The sequence below is a fragment of the Pagrus pagrus genome (assembly GCF_965226575.1).
Source record: "Pagrus pagrus genome assembly, chromosome: 11".
NCBI lineage: Eukaryota > Metazoa > Chordata > Actinopteri > Spariformes > Sparidae > Pagrus > Pagrus pagrus.
The window spans coordinates 14,464,005-14,482,996 of NC_140195.1; the positions used below are offsets into that span (position 1 = coordinate 14,464,005).

The 18,992-nt window shown below is 44.5% G+C and overlaps 1 protein-coding gene across 12 annotated transcripts in view; it reads right to left on the reverse strand.

Moving 5' to 3' along the window:
• LOC311265369 (ERC protein 2-like) overlaps nucleotides 1-18,992 on the reverse strand; it is a 164,128-nt gene that overhangs the window by 40,982 nt on the left and 104,154 nt on the right. For all 12 annotated transcript variants that reach the window (XM_084366956.1, XM_084366960.1, XM_084366957.1 and 9 more), the window contains 3 exons: nucleotides 8,622-8,769; nucleotides 4,269-4,430; nucleotides 89-154 (listed from right to left, as the gene is read on the reverse strand). In XM_084366956.1, the coding sequence (XP_084223082.1) occupies nucleotides 128-154; nucleotides 4,269-4,430; nucleotides 8,622-8,769 (337 nt within the window). In that variant the 3' untranslated portion in view covers nucleotides 89-127. The remainder of the gene's footprint in view (nucleotides 1-88; nucleotides 155-4,268; nucleotides 4,431-8,621; nucleotides 8,770-18,992) is intronic.

An 18,992-nucleotide genomic window follows, 5' to 3' on the forward strand; every position in this document is an offset into this window, starting at 1 on the left:
CAAAGCTTTGAACTATTCGGCACTGCCCAAGCAAGGAGTGTATCAGCTCTAAAATAAGTAGGAAAAAAGCTGTCAAATAGAGACTCACTGTGAACCAATAGATGCAGGGTCGCACTGGTGATGGTCATCATGCCCATATCCCCTCTTCATCATCCTGTGAGAAAGAAAAAAAATCATCATCGTCATCATCCATTCATTAACCATCCGTTTACTCGTGTCAGAAACTGCATATATGTGGCAGAAAATGGCTCCCTTTTAAAACACACTTTTGCCCAGTGGTTATGTCGTTACAAGTAAGTCTCACTGCCTGATCTTATGGTCCTCCTAACCCCCTGTGGATTTTAATCAAAACAATCCTGTTCATGTTCCTCATTCAGAAAAGCTGTGTATGATATCATGAAATGCTTTCCCCAGGATAATTGTTAGGGAACCAATAACTAAACACACAAGGGGTTTCCTTGGGGCTGAAACTGTGCAGACAAGAGCCCTGCTAACAGGAGGGCTAATTCACTCAGACACTAACATTACAATGGTTAGCACGAGCTGGTAGATCGCTGTAGCCAATCCCTTGCCTGCACAATGCTAAAGTCTATGCTAACGCTACACAAGTGCAAAAAACACAAGGGCCTTGGCTGTACTCCACAGTGGCTTTGGTTGGACTGAGTGGTTGTGACAGGCTCGGTAAACTCAGTAGGCTACGCCTAAGCAGCTAAGCTATAGATATAATGGCCTTTCAATGGAACATGCTCAATGCTAAATGCTAACATGCAGTGAACGGCTGTGACAGGCCCTGTAAACAGAGCCAGACCTATAACCACTCATTCTGCCAGGTTAAACACACACACACACACACGCACACACACACACGTGCACGCAAAAACACATACACACGGAGACACACACGCACAAACAGGCCAAATACCATGTGCTACTTCTCATAAACGTGAAGCAGGCAGCATGTTAAGGCTTAGAAAAAAGCACAACAACCCAGAAGAAAAGGTTGTATAATTCTCTCTGATAAACACTTTATGGCTGTTTTCTATTTCCTTCCGAGGCTGCTGCCAAGTATCTGGCAGTGGTGCTGGCATGGCTAAATGAGAACAACGTGAACACAACTTCCCCGTCAGACTGCACACAGTCCATGCTGAGACTCAGACCTGGGGTGCATCTCAAGAGGCTAAATCGACTTCCTGTGCTTGTCTCCTCTGATTAGATTTCACCTGTCCTCGGACCATCACAGATTAAGTAGAGGACTGGGAGTCTAGTTAGAGTATTGGGATGGACCCGCTAACTGTAGCTTTGACTGACATGTGGTTTGGCTGCTTGGGAAAACCTTGAAGTGTGCTCTTATTTTTGTGTGTCCGCAACTCCAGTGCATGCATTTGGTGCTTATGGGTCTTAAACAGCCAGTTGGATGTATGCAGTGCGTATGTGTTTGAGCAAATGCAAATGCAAATGCAAATGCAAGAAAAAAAAAAATGCATGTGTGGTCACTGTTATGTTATTCATGGCACTAGCTGTATCTTGGAAAGGCATTGTGGTCTCCAGGGTGAGCGTGCAGACCCTCTTCATCATCATTATCATTATCATCATCAATCATCTTTCGAGTGGCATTCCTGGACCCGCCGATGCATTGAACCACTGGCCCGGCCGCACTCGGATATTACATTTGAAAGGAAAAAGATGGAGGGAGAGAAAGGACTGAAGGGAAGAATGATAGAGAGACAGGGAGAATGTGGGCGGAAAGAAAACACATCAGGAAGAAAAGCGATGTTCAAAGAACAGACAGCAGAGGTTTGATACAAATAAAATATGTGGCAAAAGCTTTGTGAAAAAGTGGAGAAGGGAAGAGAGAAGACCAAGTGTTCAAGAAAAACAAATAGAGTAATTAATCACATTTGAAAGGCGGAGATTAAAGGAGATGTGAAGTCCGGTGTTTGGAGGGAAACCAGTCTTACCTAAGGGACTTCAGCCACATCCAGTCTGTGTGATCTGAAGCCCCATGCACACACACACACACACACACCTCGGAGTCCTTAGTCTGACCTCTGCCGAACTTCCCCATTAGGTCAAAGGTCAGATATGAGGAAAAGCCACAAGGTGATAAGCTGACCTCTGTTAGCAGGGTCAGTTGTTTTAGCTCGACACAAGAGGGTCAGCGACAGAGACGCAACTAAATCTGAATGATCTGCAAATTTACACATTTGTTGGCAATGTCTTCCATTTGATCTACTTCGAATCCATATTTACACCCCTCCCTTTTTTTCATGCCTTATCATGGCTTTATTTGACAGTACAGCTTGAGTGAGAGGAAACAGGCTGAGCGAGAGCGGGGGATGACATGCAGCTAAGGGCCACAGGTCGGATTCAGACCCTGAGCCGCTGCAGCGTACGACACAGGCTCCCTACCAGCTGAGCTACTGGGGCCTCCCTTTTCCCCCCATTAAAACGTATTCGACTTTCATTGTACCCCAAATGTTCAATACAAAGCGTGAGCCATCGCAGTTCCCTTTTACAGGCATAAAAATTCAACTTTAACAGAAGCATAATCCCGCCAATCTGCTCAGATTTATGAGTTATTTTGTTATTCCCCACATTCTTAACAAGATTTCCCAGCAACCCTAATAACACTTTCTTTGCAAGTCCAACTTGAAAAGTTGAAATATTGCTTGCAGAGGGCTACTGTTTCATATGTCAAAGACTATAAACACTGCTGCAGTAAAACAGAGCTGGTTAGCCATATTGAAGGAAAGATATTTATATGTGAAAAATAGAGGAGAGTAATGTGTGATACTAAACACTGGACCCCTGCAGCTCATAGTTAAATATGAAGCCTACTGTGGCCGCAAGTATTCTTCAACACAACAGAACAATGCGGAGACTTGATAGCTTTATAATATTATTTCAGCAAGTCAGATGAAAAACATAACATAACTTAAGCTAACAACTACACAGCTAGAATATAAAAATAGTCGTCGTGGGATTACAGAGGCTAAGCTACGCTCCATGTCATTTCTTTCTCCGCTCTAGACTTCCACATACTGGAGCATATGCTGCAAAAATGGTTAACATTAGATGTGGATTCATTCTATAGCTGAATGTTGTCATAAATTTACCCTAGTGTAATATATAACTCAAGTGTGTCTGAGTCTGAGGTGAGTGCATATGGATGTCAATCAACACCAGACCCTCACATTCTTTTCAAAAACAAAAATAGAGTCTTTCCACAGGCGTAAAAAAGGGCTAACATAACATTAAAACCAGCTTTCCAGTCCTCTTTCATATTGCCGAGGTATGTGTGGGGTGATGCGTGCATGTGATTGTGAGCTTCTGTGTATTTGCGTGTGTTGGGGAGGTATTAAGGACAGGGGGATCCCCAGCGCATGTTTCACTCCAATTAAGACAGCAGTTATAGAAACATTTATAGAAACATGTAATAGTGCCTATCAAATAGAACAGATGTGGGGATCTATGCTGTGGAAATCCCCAGGTATTCGCCTTAAACCCCCAAACACACAATCGCACACACGCACTTCATCTTCATAGCTTGGAATCCCCCTGATCGCTACCTCTTGACAACAATAGAGCCGTGATGAGTTTATATTGCATTCACATAACTCAAAGCCTTTATCAGCTGATGGAACGACTGCGAAATCACCTCTGTCTTTCTTTGAAGGAGCGATTTCATCTGGGCACACAGTATCAACAAAGACTCAGGTGTGCATCTACACGCGCGCACATACAGCACAGGCATGCACGAGGCTAAAGTATGCACACTTGGATGCATGCACGCTTGCACGAACGCACAAACACTTTGTACTGATAACAACAACAGTTTGTTCTTCTTCAGCTGTCTTCAAACAGACACATTAGGATTGTCCTCGGGCAGTCTTGGATATGATACTCAGACAGGGAAGAAGGAGCTCAAATGAGAGATGAGTGATACATAAACTAATCTCACACACAAATCCCATCGATCAAAAACACTCATTTGGCAGTTTTCCCCTTCAGGCTCCTTATCTAACTGATATGAATAACTCTGACTTGGCAGCAAGTAATAGGGCTGAGGGAGAAGAGACAGAGGAGAAGTGAGAGGGGAAATTTTATGCTGCCGAGCCCGACCACAACTGACTGGTAGTCGAGACAAATATGATATCGACTTTAAAAGCATGGAAATGAGAGCCCACAATATGTCATCTTGTGTAAACAAGCCCACACTTTAATCCGGCTGGTGTGGTTGAGTGTGTGTCCATGCACATCATACTGACCGGGTCCATAGGGGGTCGGTGGTTGGCATGAGGGGGCCCTCTCGGCAGGCTTCGGTGATGCACGTTTGCTGGATGCAGGTGGTGAGAATGGTGAGGGTGATGTTGGGGGTGGATGTGTTCTTCTTCGTAGTTATCCGCTATGAGCTTCATTCTGCTCTGAGTCTGCCAAGAAGAAGAGATAAACAAGTAAATTTATAATGCATAATTATAAGACGCATACACTGGGCCATTTATTTTTTCTCAACACTGCTTATTTGTTTGTTAAATATGATCCTGGGGTCTGATTATGCTGAGAGATTCTTGGAAGGGGGAGAGCACGTTGAAAGCCATCAAAGATCATACAGACAGTGCCGCTAACAACACTTGACAGGTCATAAATTGAGTGAGTCGGAGTGCCTGATGAAAATATTGTGAGTCTGTCAAATGTCAGTCAAATTGAAGATTATCATTTAATTGGATTATACGAATCCTGGTAAGAACAGTTAGTGAGTGTTCCATTCAGCCACAGGCGTTCTGGCCCGGGTGAAGCAACCTCATTCTAGATGTCATTGATTAAAATTACACTCAAGTATGCATGCCTGTAAATGGGTAAGTAAGACTTTGTGTCCTTTGTTTGTGTGTGTGCATCTGTGTGTATTGGTGTGAGTGTTTGTGGAAGAGGCTGTCAAGCCGCCAACATCATTGCTTTGGAGAGAGATAACAGCCGATCCTGACTAACGTTAACAATCAGCCTAAATCCAGTGAGGCCAGCTGTCTGGGAGATAGACAGAGACAGAGTGGGTGCGGATATATTGACAGGCTCAGCTTCATTCCCTTAACTGCAGATACTTCCCCCGGAGGGGGGACATGACTGCAGAGCGGGAGGTGGGTTTGTGTATGGGATGAAGATGATTCTGAGGAAAGATATGCACACATCTCTCATCCAAAATGTTGCGGCTTTCCTGCTTTAAATGAGACACAGCCGTGGCAGGAAAAGAAAAAAAGCCTGAGTCAGCTGTGACGATAGGAGGAAGATGGTGTTACAGTAGTCAGCAGCCTGGGGACATCGCTGCTGAGATAAGGAGCTGCGGCCTAATGACTGAGGAAACGAGCCAGTCGGGATCACAGGAGAGGATGTGGCTGGTATTAAAGAGGTTAGCAATTAGCTTAAATTGGAGAAGAGCTGCTTAGATAAGGTGAGAACACTGACACAGTGGGGAGAGGGAAAGAGATAAAGATGAAGAGTGAGGTATGGAGGAGGGCGCAGACAGACACCAGACCAGTGGTTAGAATAGTTAAAGGCTAGGTTGAGGTGTCGGCCCTCCTTGACCTCAGGTGTTCACACTAGCAGGTGTGATGAGGTGGAGCTAGCCTCAACGAAACAGCTACAGAGCTGACACCTGTTATTGAGGCTGGGACAATTACTGTCATATACCATGCAGCTGATGAATCTACTGTACAGCTACACAGTACATGCTGCAGCTGCTTCCATACGGACTCTAATAATGCTGTCTAATTCTCATGGAGAAATATTTTCAATACTAATTTGTGGCCAAAAGGTCCAGAAGGCTAACGTGTGTTTAGTCCATGCTGCTAATCCTATAAGTACTGTATTACTTGTTCCCGTTCGTCTAATTACAACCATATTTGGTAGGATGAGGAGCCAAATGTCCTAGAATGTGTTTGCATGTGTTTGTGTGTGTGTGTGTGTGTGTGTGTGTGTGTGTGTGTGTGTGTGTGCGTGCACATAGTTAATATTAAATGACCTGACACACACAAATGAATGAAGTGATGAATTGCTTCTGGAAGAGTCTGACTGTGTGGTCAGGGGCAGCCCACATGTGGCCAAACAGACACACGCATATGCAAAAGCACACACATCAACTCTCTACTTGCAGGCGTATTGCTGCGTGCATGTGTAAAGAAGGTGTGCGCATATAAAATGTCTGTGTGGTGGAATGTGTGTGTTTTAATTAGTGTTAATTACGGGCTCCGCAGAGTAAACAGCTCAGTAATGGCCTCCAGGCCTGCTTGTAGATCAGGCAGCCTGGAACGGACACAGGTGGCACTGCTGGTGGAGGAGACGAGAGAGGAGAGTTCTTCATTGACATCTCTAACCATAACAGATTTGGCCTATACTTTATGTGTGTGCAGTGAGCGGTCTCTGCATGTGTATCAAAGTGCAGCTGCTGGTGTAAACATGGCAGCAACGGTCTCGCTGCTGTGCTCACAGCTGCATCCCAAACCTCAATCCAAGCGCTCTGTAAATCACAAGCCTGTCCTGATTAGAACAGAGCTGTGTTAACACATATGGACGCAGAGGGCTGACAAGAAGGGCCTTAAACAAACAGGCAGCTGGGGGGAAGGCTGCGCAATTTTCACAACACGTATACAAATTCCTTTGATCAGCTTTGTTTGTGTGTGTGCAACATTGCCACGCTGACCCAGATAGTTTTACAAAAGCTCTTAATAGCACACCTCTGAGAACGCAAAATGCCTCTTTCAGCATAGAGGGGACGGATGCTCAAGTTGGTCCAAAAAAAAAGGCTGAAAGAGGAAGAGGGAGGGGAGAAAATCACAGAAAATGGCACACCTCTGAGGACGCCAAATTCATCTTTTCTCAGCTTCAAAGCACTGGCGATGTTTCGTCATCCATCACAAGGATGAGACCACTCAGTTCCCACATGCGGACACATTTGTTCTGACTCTCTGCTCGAGAAGTCTAAACACTATATTCATCATGTGTATGCATGTGGCTGTATCTTTGTGTGTTTGTCTGCGGTGAAGAAGGCCTCAAAGGGAAGCAAACTGTCTGAGAAAGGAAAGTTTGTCTAAGGCTGCCGGCTGTATGCACATACACACACACGAGATCTCCCAAAAGAGGGACGAGGGGAGGTCAGACAGGGCAGCGCTATCTGTAAATCTATCTGCTGTCTACAGATCGGCTTTCTCCTATGAGACTCTGAGCTCCATAATTCTTCGGCATTTCCTGGTCAGTTTCCTTCCGCCATTGGCTGGTGAGGACCTGAGGAAGGCAACCTATCCCGATATGTGTGTCAATGGGTCAGAAGACAGAGAGGCGGTGTGTGTCATGTCTCCAGGGAGTTCATTCTGTGAAATGGAAGGAACCCTAGTAGTGCAAAATACTCCCTATATGAACTACTTACTTTACAACCCCCATAATCCATTAACAGATGTACCAAACTTTTAGAAGGCTGGTGCTAGGTGGCCGTGGCACTGCCTGGTACAACGCAACACTTTGCAGTAGTTGTGAAATCGAGGACTTTTAAAAAAACAAACAGGTTTGCATAAGAAAGAGGAAGCAAAGAAAGTTTGAATACATGCTGCCCACTGCTCTCCTCTCCCATCCCTTTCCTTCTTCTCTTTTTTCTCTATGCTCCAGCCCCGGGGGCCACATATTTGCAATTAAAGCTCATCACATCATCAGGTGGACTGTAACTGCTGGTAACCCAACGGGAAAACATGACGCATCCAAGTGCAGTAAACAGATAATAGGCTTTCCTTGAAATTCCTTGAATAGAATTGCACCCCCTAGGAACTGTTTACCGTTTACAAGGCACGAACAAACATAGGTCCGCACTTAAAATGCACACCCGGCCACTGCATCTGTTGACTTTTAAATGCACCATGTTTCCCAGAAGCCCCTGTGACTCAAGAGACCGTATATGTGGACTCCCCGCTGCTGGTTCATTACTGTTAGCATTCACGTTAGCTCAGTCAGTGATGTGGTCTGACCAGACCTTAATGACCCGCATACCTTCATCAGCCTCAGGTTATATTGAAAGCCAGGGCATCATGGGAAGTAGGCGTGTGCACGTAGGTATGCGCGTGAGTGTGTTCCGGGAGACGCATGACCAGAAGATGTATGACAGAAAAAGTCCGCTGGTGACTCAGTGATGATACCTACCTACGGTACGTCTGCGCCTTGAGTGCTTCTAATAACTCTGATTGCAACAGGATTGTTAAGAGAAAAGCTTGGCTCCTGTGTTTATGTGCCTGGATTTGGAATCGCAGCTCCTGCTTGATTAGCTTGGCTTATGATGACTGAACGCAGCAAGTGGTTTGAGGCGGGGAAGTCTACTCTGTTAACTACCAGGAATTATTAACCTCTATCTGTTCCTGGTTTCAGAGTTCAAAGGTCTGCCCATGAGGCTGCTGTCTGCAGCAGGTTTGAATTTGGAGTCCTGCTTTGATTCACAAAGCCAGAATCAGTCCTAAACGGTTGCCACAAAGGCCAGGCTCAATTTGATTAATCTGCAGGGCAGTCAACCTCTCGAGCGGCAGAGCTGTAAATTTAATTCATCGTTTATATGCATGTATAAAAAGCTGTGTGGTTGCTTGTGGTGGATGTACCTGCTGCTTGAGCTGGTGCATGAGCCTGTCTTTCTCCCGCTTCAGAGCCATCACTTCCTCTTGGGCTTTCTTCCTTTTGGAGGAGGATAACTCCAGCAGGGCGATGTTAGCATCCTTCTCACTTATGGCTGCCAGCAAAGCCTGCTGCCTGAGGGGACGTGGAAAGAAGGGTGCAAAAGGTAAGAAGAATGTTGTCATAAATAGAGAAAATATCTTTACAAAGTGTTCATATTTATTTCAAAGAAAGCTAAAATGCAAAAAATGTTTTGAAGTCATAAAACAGACAGGTGGACACAGAGACAACGCCCACAGCCTGCGTATGTATGCAGATGTTTCAGCAAATCAGTCATTCCAGAACTCCTTAAACTCAGACAGAGAATCCACAGAAAAGGAGCAGACATCTTTTGAAGTGGTCTGCTAATCGCTGTCTTAGTGGTACCTCAACGTGACTCATGGCTGTGTGATCATGTAATGGAGCCTAATAGAGCAGGCTGAGGAGGATATGACATCTTTCCTCTGTCACCACTGGTTACCACAGTTTGTGTCTGTGAGTCTGAGTGTGTGTAGGGACGGGGGTGGCAACATGACTGTCTACAGGTGCAGGGGAAAAGTACCACAGCGTCATCATGCAGACAACCAGACGTACATATTTGAACCCACAGGAGGGGAATGCCTTGCGTAACCCCCTCTAGAGAAGTCAGAGTGGATCGGTGATTACTAGCCTCGTCATCAAGCAGGATGTCGTAAATCCAGTGTTGTGACAAACATTCTATCCGCCTACTCTCGTAAACACACTCAGAAGCACAAACATATTTCAACGGATAGCCAGACACACACACACCTCCTCCACTGTGGCCATTGACCCCAGGTACACCGTAAAACACATATTTAAGTCTCTGCAAAGTGCATCTGAATGACCACTGCAGGAGTCTAAAGCTGTCTAACAAGTTTGTAGGCACTGCAGATATGTTAAGATGGATAAACATGACACGGCTGAACTCCAGACTCCTAAATCGCATTTGAAATTAGAAAGGTATTAAACCAGTATGAGGTAGGTTTCTGTGAGGTGAGGGGTATAGGAAGAGGAGGGAGGACTCAATTAAAAATTGACCTGCATTGGAGTGTTTTTATTCCATGATTTAAGTCCCTGCAGAAATAACTCAATTGCGAAAATAAACATGCTGAACTCAGAATAAAATCCTGCTGGCCCGGGACTCAACATTCAGTGTTTTTAGTACAATTATCTGCATGCCGCATCTGGATTCTGGATTCTCCCATTCGAGGCCATTAATAGGCCCCTGTGTGTTTGCGCGTGCTCGAAGGTGTGCTTGCATGTTGGGTGTGTATCTGTGCGTGCACGCATGTGGGTTCTGACATGGATCGGAGCGGCTAATCACACCATTAATCACAGAGCGGGACCGACGTGACACTTTTCGTCTCCCCACACCTCCACTGTTATTCCTTTTAATGCGCACTGTAATGGGAACACACACACACACACACACACACACACACACAAGCGCACAGACCTACAGTGGACTTGTACCAGAGCGAGTGCTTTTAAGTGCTTGACCTGGCCTGTCACGATGTAGAATGTGGAAAATAACCAAAAATTGCCATCATCAAGAAATTCAATCAAACAACAGTGGAACTGATTTTGAATTCTCTTTTCATACGGTTCAGTTTTACATCCACTGCCAAAAAAAACCTAATGATGAATTTTGCACGGGCACAACGGCAGTCCCAGCTCCATTACTTTATCTTTAGCTGTGTTAAATAGAGTGAAGAGGTGATGCACAGAGTCATATATGGGCAAGGAATGCAGCACAATGTGTCACATTCATAAACAGTGTGTCAGATTAACAGCCCTAACCTACTCAAAGGATGGCCATCTTTACACCACACTGCCAGACATGGAAACTCCCATATGGGACCAACAGTTACACTTCCTTATCTCCTTTAACATTAACTGCATGCAACTACAGCTTGAGCATTTTTTTCAACTTAGGTCAGCATGTGACAGTAAATACATGCGAATAATCGCTCACTAAGCTGGAAAAACACAGTCACCAATACGTAAGCAATCTAATTGGGTGATGCATTTAGTGCAGGGGCGACTTGGTGGGAGAATAGGGTGCGGTGAAAGGTTGTGACGTCTATAAGATCTGTGAATTCATGTGAAAATACAAACAGAGATCAGTCTCTTTCTGACCACCACTGAGTCACTTAATCAAGCATTGTTTCACTTCCATTCAACAAGTTGCCTCAGCTGAATGAAACTGATGAAAGCCATTGAAACTAATGAAAGATAATAATGATGTGATACTTTTCAGATTCCAGCAAGTTCTGCCAGGGCCGGGGAGTTACTCTACTTAAGTCAATTTTTCAGGTATCTGCACTTTATTTAGTATTTATTTTTCTGACAACTTTTTACTTGTACTTACATTTTAACACAAATATCTGTACTCTCTACTCCTTACATTTTCGTCTTTGCACGCTGCCTTCCCAACATCAAAAAGACTGATTTAAACCAGTGCATACATATCAGTGCATATCACGCATGGCAGATGCAGCAAGACGAAACAACATAAAAGCCGTAACAAGATGGAAACAGACAGAGAGGGAGACCTGAATGGGGAGGAAAGGCGTGTTAGTGTTTCGTAACTGCCTGTATTTTCCTATATCCTCACTTTGTTGCTGTGCTCACGACACTTGACCAACCAAAAATGTCGGTATTTGACGTCCTGGGAAAGAGACTCAACAATCAACTATCTTTCTGGTGCATTTACAAACAGCTTGGACAAATCCTACTTTTTATACATTTCAGTTTAATAGTCTTTGAATTATATTAATACAACGTGAGATTCAGTGAGTTTTGCACAAAAATGGCCAGTAGAAATGTCCTTCAGGGGGATACTAGTTACTTTTATACTTTGAGTACATTTCAGAGCCAGTACTTTCTTATGTTTACTTGATTAAAGAGTCTGTTTGTCGTATCTGGACTTCCACTTGACTAAAGAATGTGTGTATTGTGAGTGTTGCAATGAAAAACTCATGGGTTGCTTCACACAAAACCCAAGTAGTTTCTGTGCGTTGACACTTCCCTGTGAAACTACAGCAACTGTAGACCTCTACCAAGAAGCTCTACTCAAAGAGACGTAGTACATGTTGTCTCTTTGTGACCTGTCTGTGAATACATGCTCGTCACGTCCATTTCACCTGCATTCCCTAGCACGGGTACCGACTTCGCGACTGAAAATTACTGATCGACCCTAAAACGTTCTGAGCAAAACGCTAACTAAACCTCTGAATCGCAGTGGCTGCCATGCTTCACTGCTTAATCACTTCCAGGTTCTAAATGAAAACAACAGATTAGAGCGCTGTCTCCCTGTGGGTGCTCTCTGACTGGTACTACAGGATTCTGCTGAGTGATGTCTTCCTGAAACAATAAAAAAGGGGACATTATTATGATTAGCCCTCCTGTAAACTTTGTCTCCCACATCCTCAATCAGTGAATGTGTGTGAATGGTGTGTGTGTGTGTGTGTGTCAGCGTGTGTGTGCTGATTAGTATTACTAACAGCCTTTGAACCTGAATCACACTGGAGTATTTAATCACATCTAATTTGAGTGGCCGCTTGGCCTTAGTTGTAGAACACACTTGCAACGTACATGAATCTAGCAGACAGGCTTCATTTATCAGACACACACACACACAGGCCAGACACACACAGAGACAAATGCTTGTACTGTATCTGCTAGCTGATCTTGAGTGGGTGAACCCTTTCTCTTTCCTCCCCTCTCGTCTCACTCCCTGCTTAACTTCGACTTGGCGCGTCCTGGACAAACAAAGGATTATCTTAATTTCCCTTTTGATTGAAAGTGCGACAATGAAATGGTTCTTCATGACAAACTTGTGATTAGTCTTCGTAAAAGTCGGACCCCATGCACGGTGAAGTCATAAGGCAAATAAATCCCACTGCAGGATCTCCAGAGTCAGAGATCCCATCTATTATATTTTTTTTTTATTCTATAACAGTATTTTGGCTGAAAGAGTAAACATGAAGCTCACACAAACTGCTGTGCATTTATATATATCTCACATACCTATGATAAAGTAGGATAGAGAGAGCATGAAAGGCTGCAGAAAAGCAGAGGCCGGACTGACATCTTATTTATAAGGGGTGAAATTCTCAGCTGAACTACAACATGTGATTCCAATTGAACCTTCATGGTCCCTGGGACATATTGAGACATTTGGATCTGCAGAGGTGGGAGATGGATGGCTAAAGTACATGACCATGCGAAGAGAGGTGAGAGGTAAAGGGAGGCGGGGGGTCAGCGGAGACGATATGGAACGAAAAAAAGGAATGCGGAGTGGAAGAAGAGAAGGGTAAGGAGACGTGAGGCGGAAGGAGATAATTCAGGACGAAGGAATGAAAAACGAGGAGAGAAGACTTTGATGAAGACATCCTTGAGGTGGGGCTGCCATCGAAAGGACTGTGATGTCTGACTGAACTGGATGGGCACACGGATTTCTGGGCCACGAGGGGTTAAGATGGGGTCGAGAGTGAGCATGAACACAGATGCGTACATTGGCAAAAAAAGAAATTCAAAGAAAGAGAATGTTAGGGGAGGGTAACTGCGGATGTGAAGGAGGGGAGAAAGCACAGCAGAGCCAATGGGTCAAGAGCAGAAACGATTTCTGAAAAAAAGGAAAGCGATGGCAGGAGATGAAGGCATTAGACGAGGGAAGAGCATGTGTTTGACAAGAGTGACTGCCACCTGTGCTGCATGAGAAAGAAGAGAAGAGTGAAGAAAAGGAGAGGAGGAAGGGAAGAAAGCGGCAAAGGTAAAGATTTAAGAGTCCCAGCCTACCCTAAATCAGCTCAACGCACTCCATGTTGTTATTCCTAGGCGTCACGGTTGAGGGATGTGTGTTTATAATTTGTGTTATGACTTACTTGAAATTATGAGTGTGGAGAGTCAGTGGGACAGAAACAGATGCGTCCATGTGATGCCCGAGGGAACCATCAATACTGTCTGCCCCTAAGTGCTATGTGTGCATGTGTGCGTGCATTCGCCTGTCTGTGAACACATTTGGGCTTTCATGTCCGTGTGTGCATGTGTGATGTATTTTGTTAGCAAGAACATGGGGAGCCCACTAATATCTGTTCCCAGAACATCCATTATGAGGTCTTCTAGTTTGTGATCATGCCTTTCCACCACTTAACTGTCCGGGTCTGCAGAAACATTCCACGGGCAGTTTATGGCCGGCCCTTGATTGTGAGTGTGTGAAGGTGCGGCACAAGGCCGGGGGCCCCTGGCTAGGCGGTACTAGAGGCCTGCGGTGAGAGCAAGCAGAGGACATGAGAATGGGGCATGGTTGAGTGACACTATTATTTATGGCCTTGGAACACTGTGTTATTTACAACGGAGGAGGTAGGGAAAATGTCTATTTCCAACATAAAACACACGCTCTGGATTCATTTGAGAAGCTCACTGCAAAGCCAGAAAAGATGCTAAATCTGTGTTTCAACTCTAAATGTGGGTTAAATGTAATTTTATGAGGTCCAAGTTTTGGCTACCTCAGGTAGGATTAGCTCCATGCTAACCTGAAGCCACATGCCAGATGCATCTATTACCCACTTCCTTCTGTGTGCTTGCCTGGATTAAAGCCTTTATTTATCTTAATCTATGAGATAGGATACGCACCACAAATAAAACTCACATGGCTGTCTTGTTTGAAAATTCATGTCAACTCCAATATCCCTCTCGAGCAGCTATATTAGACGGCACATGCTAATACTAAGCTTCACGCAAGAATGATAAACTTTACATGCTAACCTTGAGCTGTGCTTCCCAAGAAAAAAAAACCATGACAGCAGATGGTTCTCCCAGAACTGGGCCAGGTTCTGTGTGTTTTCACTTCACTAATAAAATATACAACCCACTTACTCTGCTCACCCCCACTCCCACACTAGTGGTCTGACCGTCGGAAGAGGAGAAGGGGGGAGGGAGGGGGTGGTGGTGGTCTAATTGAAAGAGTATGTATCAGTTTTACAGCAACAAGAGGGAAAATACGAGGGGACAAAAATCAACAAATCTGCCAAAACTAGCCAAATGTTTAGAGTGGTAGCAGGGACGAGGAGAGATGGCTGACTGCTCCCAGAGATGAGCAGGACCAGACGGCCACCGCTGCATTCCAGCCCAGCCCAGAGAGAGAGAGAGAGAGAGAGACAGACAGACAGACAGACAGACAGACAGAGAGAGAGACCAGGTGGCTGTGAGAGGGTGTGTGTGTGTGTGTCGGTGCGAGACAAATGAGATGAAGAGAGCATTCTAACTCTCTCTCAAAAATCTTGTGAATGCAATAGACAATATCTAAAAGACATAAATATGATTATTTGCTTTCTTTCCAAAGGATGAGAGGATTGATCGATGTCTGTGCATACTGTAAGGTGCAGACCTGGATGATTAGCCTAGCTTAGCTGAAGAGAAGAGAAGAGAAGAGAGAACAGATGGCTCGGCTCCCTCTAAAGTTCGAAAACTATGCTCCAAACATCTCTAAACTTGACTAATTAACTTAATTATTACCTAATAGTGTTAATTAGGCTTACATGTTACATTTGGAAACTATTTCTTGGTAAACAACAGTCAGATGCTACACTGTGCATGTGCATCCCTACATCTTGTTGTCCCTACAAAACACACATTGTGATAATTAGTAAGTATCAGAGGGGTTGTCTGCATCCCTCCACCTGACTCCATCTCCATACTTAACACAAAGATTTAAGATTGACAGTATCTCAGAATGGAAGCAGTGTCTGCACAAAACTGTTGAACTATTCCTTTAAAAAACACAAGCTCTGCTTGTCTTTGACAGAACAACTATTGTGGTTAAGTGTCCTCTCCATTGCATCGCCTTCTGAGGATCAGCTCAGGGTCGGGAGGATTCCTGTTGTTGTAAAAACAGGAGAGATAAATAAACAAGGCCTGGTGGGATGTCAGTGATGATCATGATGTCAGCGGCAGATTTTTCCGATTTGGAAGACCTTGAGGGTCTCCGTGTGTGGGTATGTTTGCTTGAGTGTGTGTGTGCGCATGTGTAAGTTTGGTCTTTCACATCAATGTGGGAAAAACACAATCCACATCAGATTAGTCAAAAGCCTCTGCCAATCTCCAAAGCTGTCAAGCACAAGGCCCACCTACACAGGCCCCTACCAATGAGGTATAGCTCTGACCCTAAACCTCTAGGGATCTACCAATAGCTGAGCAGCATTTTCCACTCTCTTGAAGGGGAGGTGTGTTTTTCGCTTTTATCGTCGTTCAGCTGACTGACAGTGTCTCCCCAAGGCAACAGAAACAAGGCAGGGGGCTGTACTGTACCACACACGTGTAGAGCTCCCCTGCATAGCAGCCAGACACAAGTACATGCATGCACACACACACACACACACACACACACACACACACATACACAGCAGCTGGGTTGTTTAAAGCTCCCTGTCATCTGAGAGAGAGGTGAGGGTCACAGAATGAGTAACACTGCTCCAGTCACACTACTGTAAGAACACACACACACACACACACACACACACACACACACACACACACACAAACAGAGAGAGAGAAACATACACACATATGCAGCCTGTTAAGAAAAAGCACCGTGGCCTCAGTATAAACACTGATGAGTTATGCCCCCCCACCCTCGTCTGTCTCTGATCCAACTGTCCCACAACCAACCTCTCGCCATTTTTAACATCAAAAGATGAGACTATACAACATGTGGAAAAGGAAAGAGTGTTTTTTGTTGAGGTCAGATGACGACTTTACAAATAAAAGTAGAGCCACCTGTCAGACATATGTTGTTGTTATTAATTAGTCTTATAGTCTCTAAAATGTCAGAATCGTTTAACTTTGCTCAAGCACAATATGACATTTTTAAATTTCTTCTTCTTGCGAGTCCAAGTGATGCAAGACAAAGAAAAAGGGCAAATCCTCACATCTGAAAAGAGCAAAGACTTATCATACTTGAGTTTTCAATCCACATTCACAATGGTGTCCATTTTCCTCAGACATGTACAGCGTGGGAAGCTGAAATGCTGGGATTACGTTATACTACTGTTCCACGTGCGAGTTGTATAAACGTAGAAAATCTGACAAATCATTATCATTTTACCGGCTCCCCACTGACAAGTAACTGACTCTGGATGGTCATCGGGCTTTATTTCAAGTTAAAACAAGAAATTTGATAACCCATTAGCTACTGTTAGCCGACAGCTCATGTTATCGTTCAACCACTTGCTAACTAACGTTTCTTTCTATCTAAAATAAATGTTCATATTTTAGAATTAATTCACGCCTTTCCTATTGCACCGTTTCACACTATCAAACAGTAATGTTAGCTAGGAGGTGGTTGAATGCTAACGTTAGCTGCTGTTTAATGAGAACTAATGGGCTAGCGAATTTGTTGTTTTACCTTAAAATATGGCCCAATGTCCGGACAGATTTTCACCATCCATTGTCTTTTCAGTTGCTGATCAATCAGGAAATGGTAAAATGATAACAATTTGTCATATTCACTATGTTTAAAGGACTTGCAAGCTGGAACACAGCAATACACAATTTGAGCTTCCCACCCTGAGGGTGAGTCAGAGGAAAATGGCCGTCGTGTGAATATGGTATATCACCTTTCCGCTTCGGTTTTGTTTCTATGTGACACAATCATAAAAACAACATCTTTATTTTGCACTGTGCTGTATGATAACTGTAAAACACTATGTACATCTCACATTAGATACAAACAGGAGCCTCATTTGTTCTCTTTCTCTTTCTCTTTGTCCTTACTGGTATGAGTGGAGCCTATACTCTAAACTGTCAGTAATGTAAACTGAAAATACCAGGAGGACACCTTCTGCGTTGCGTCATTTAAAACAGAGGGCCTCTGCACGGTCTTGTGTGTTCCTGTGTGTTAAAATAACCCTCTGTCAAACAGTTCATCACAGGCTCTTGTACAGGAAGGCCACCACAATGCGCTGTCTTTTTCTCTCTCCATCCTCATTCCATAACCCCTCCTCTCCTCCCTTTCTTTCGCTAATCAAAGAGAGGAGCCCCTCGTCGGAGGAGAGAATGGCATCACCTCCGCCTTGGACTTGGACCTCTCTATCATTCGTCGTCTCTCTCCCTCTATCATTCTCTATTTGGCTCTGTCGTGCCCTGTACTCACTCCAGAGTGGGGCTAAATATTAAGTTCAAGGAGGTTATGCAAACACGTTGAAACAGCCATCCTTGGCCTAAGTATTACCCTGAACCCTTCAATTACCCGCCTTGCTTTCCTCTCTCCTCATTCCTCCTGCCTTTCCTGTCCTCCGTACGGGTTTCTCTCACTCCGGTCATCTAACTGCAGCCTGGAAATACAGCGCACACTCATGACGTGGGGCCAAAAAGCCTTAAAATATCAGGGGCAGAGAGTACAACGTAGCGGCGTACTATTACACATGCACACACACACACACACAAACGTGCACCCCAAAGACACACGTACACACAAACCGATGAAAGACGGGTCCAGAAAACAGTGGGAGCAAGTACCCCTGGTGTATTTTCTCTGTGTTCCAAATGTAGGGCCTGGCGGTGGACCACAGCTGAACCACAGCCGACATGCGGTGGAATGGGAGGCCACCACACTCACTTCCCTTAAAGGAGCCATGGAGGCACACACACACACACATACAGGCGGTCACAGTATAACACATACACTCACACACAAGCTAAGACACACATATACACACATGTTCAGCAATTTCCTGGATAGCACTGTCATGACGATGGGAGTCCATGTTTAAAAAGCGGTTTGAGGTGAAGGGACAGATCTGTATGGGCTGTTTCCCACAATGCTTTGCCAGACAATTACACAACCCAATTAATGTGGTTACTACAGCGCAGCTAGGACCTTACTCTATGCAAGCCGAGTGTGCGTGTACCCGTGCGTGAGATAAGAAGTGTGTGTGCGCGCGCTCCTTTGGCCCGTATTACTCTCAGAATTATAGCTTTCCTTGGAGCTTGGACCGGTCGATTTCCCGTCAGTGTGTAAAGGACACACAAGGTCACACTAACATTCACCCCACACTCCATCAGCCAATCACAGTTATTTCCAATCACAGCCACATGAGCTCAGCTGTTATAAAAGTTGCATGACCGGAGAACTACAATACCCACAATGTGTTTCCAGCAGAGAGCTCCAATTCCTTCACAGACTGAAACCTTAACCTTAACCAAATGTTGGGAGAGACTGTTTTTTTTTTTTTAAAGGGAAAAAATGGCTTTGAAATTTAATTATAGTGGTAAAATTTGTCATTTTTCACAGC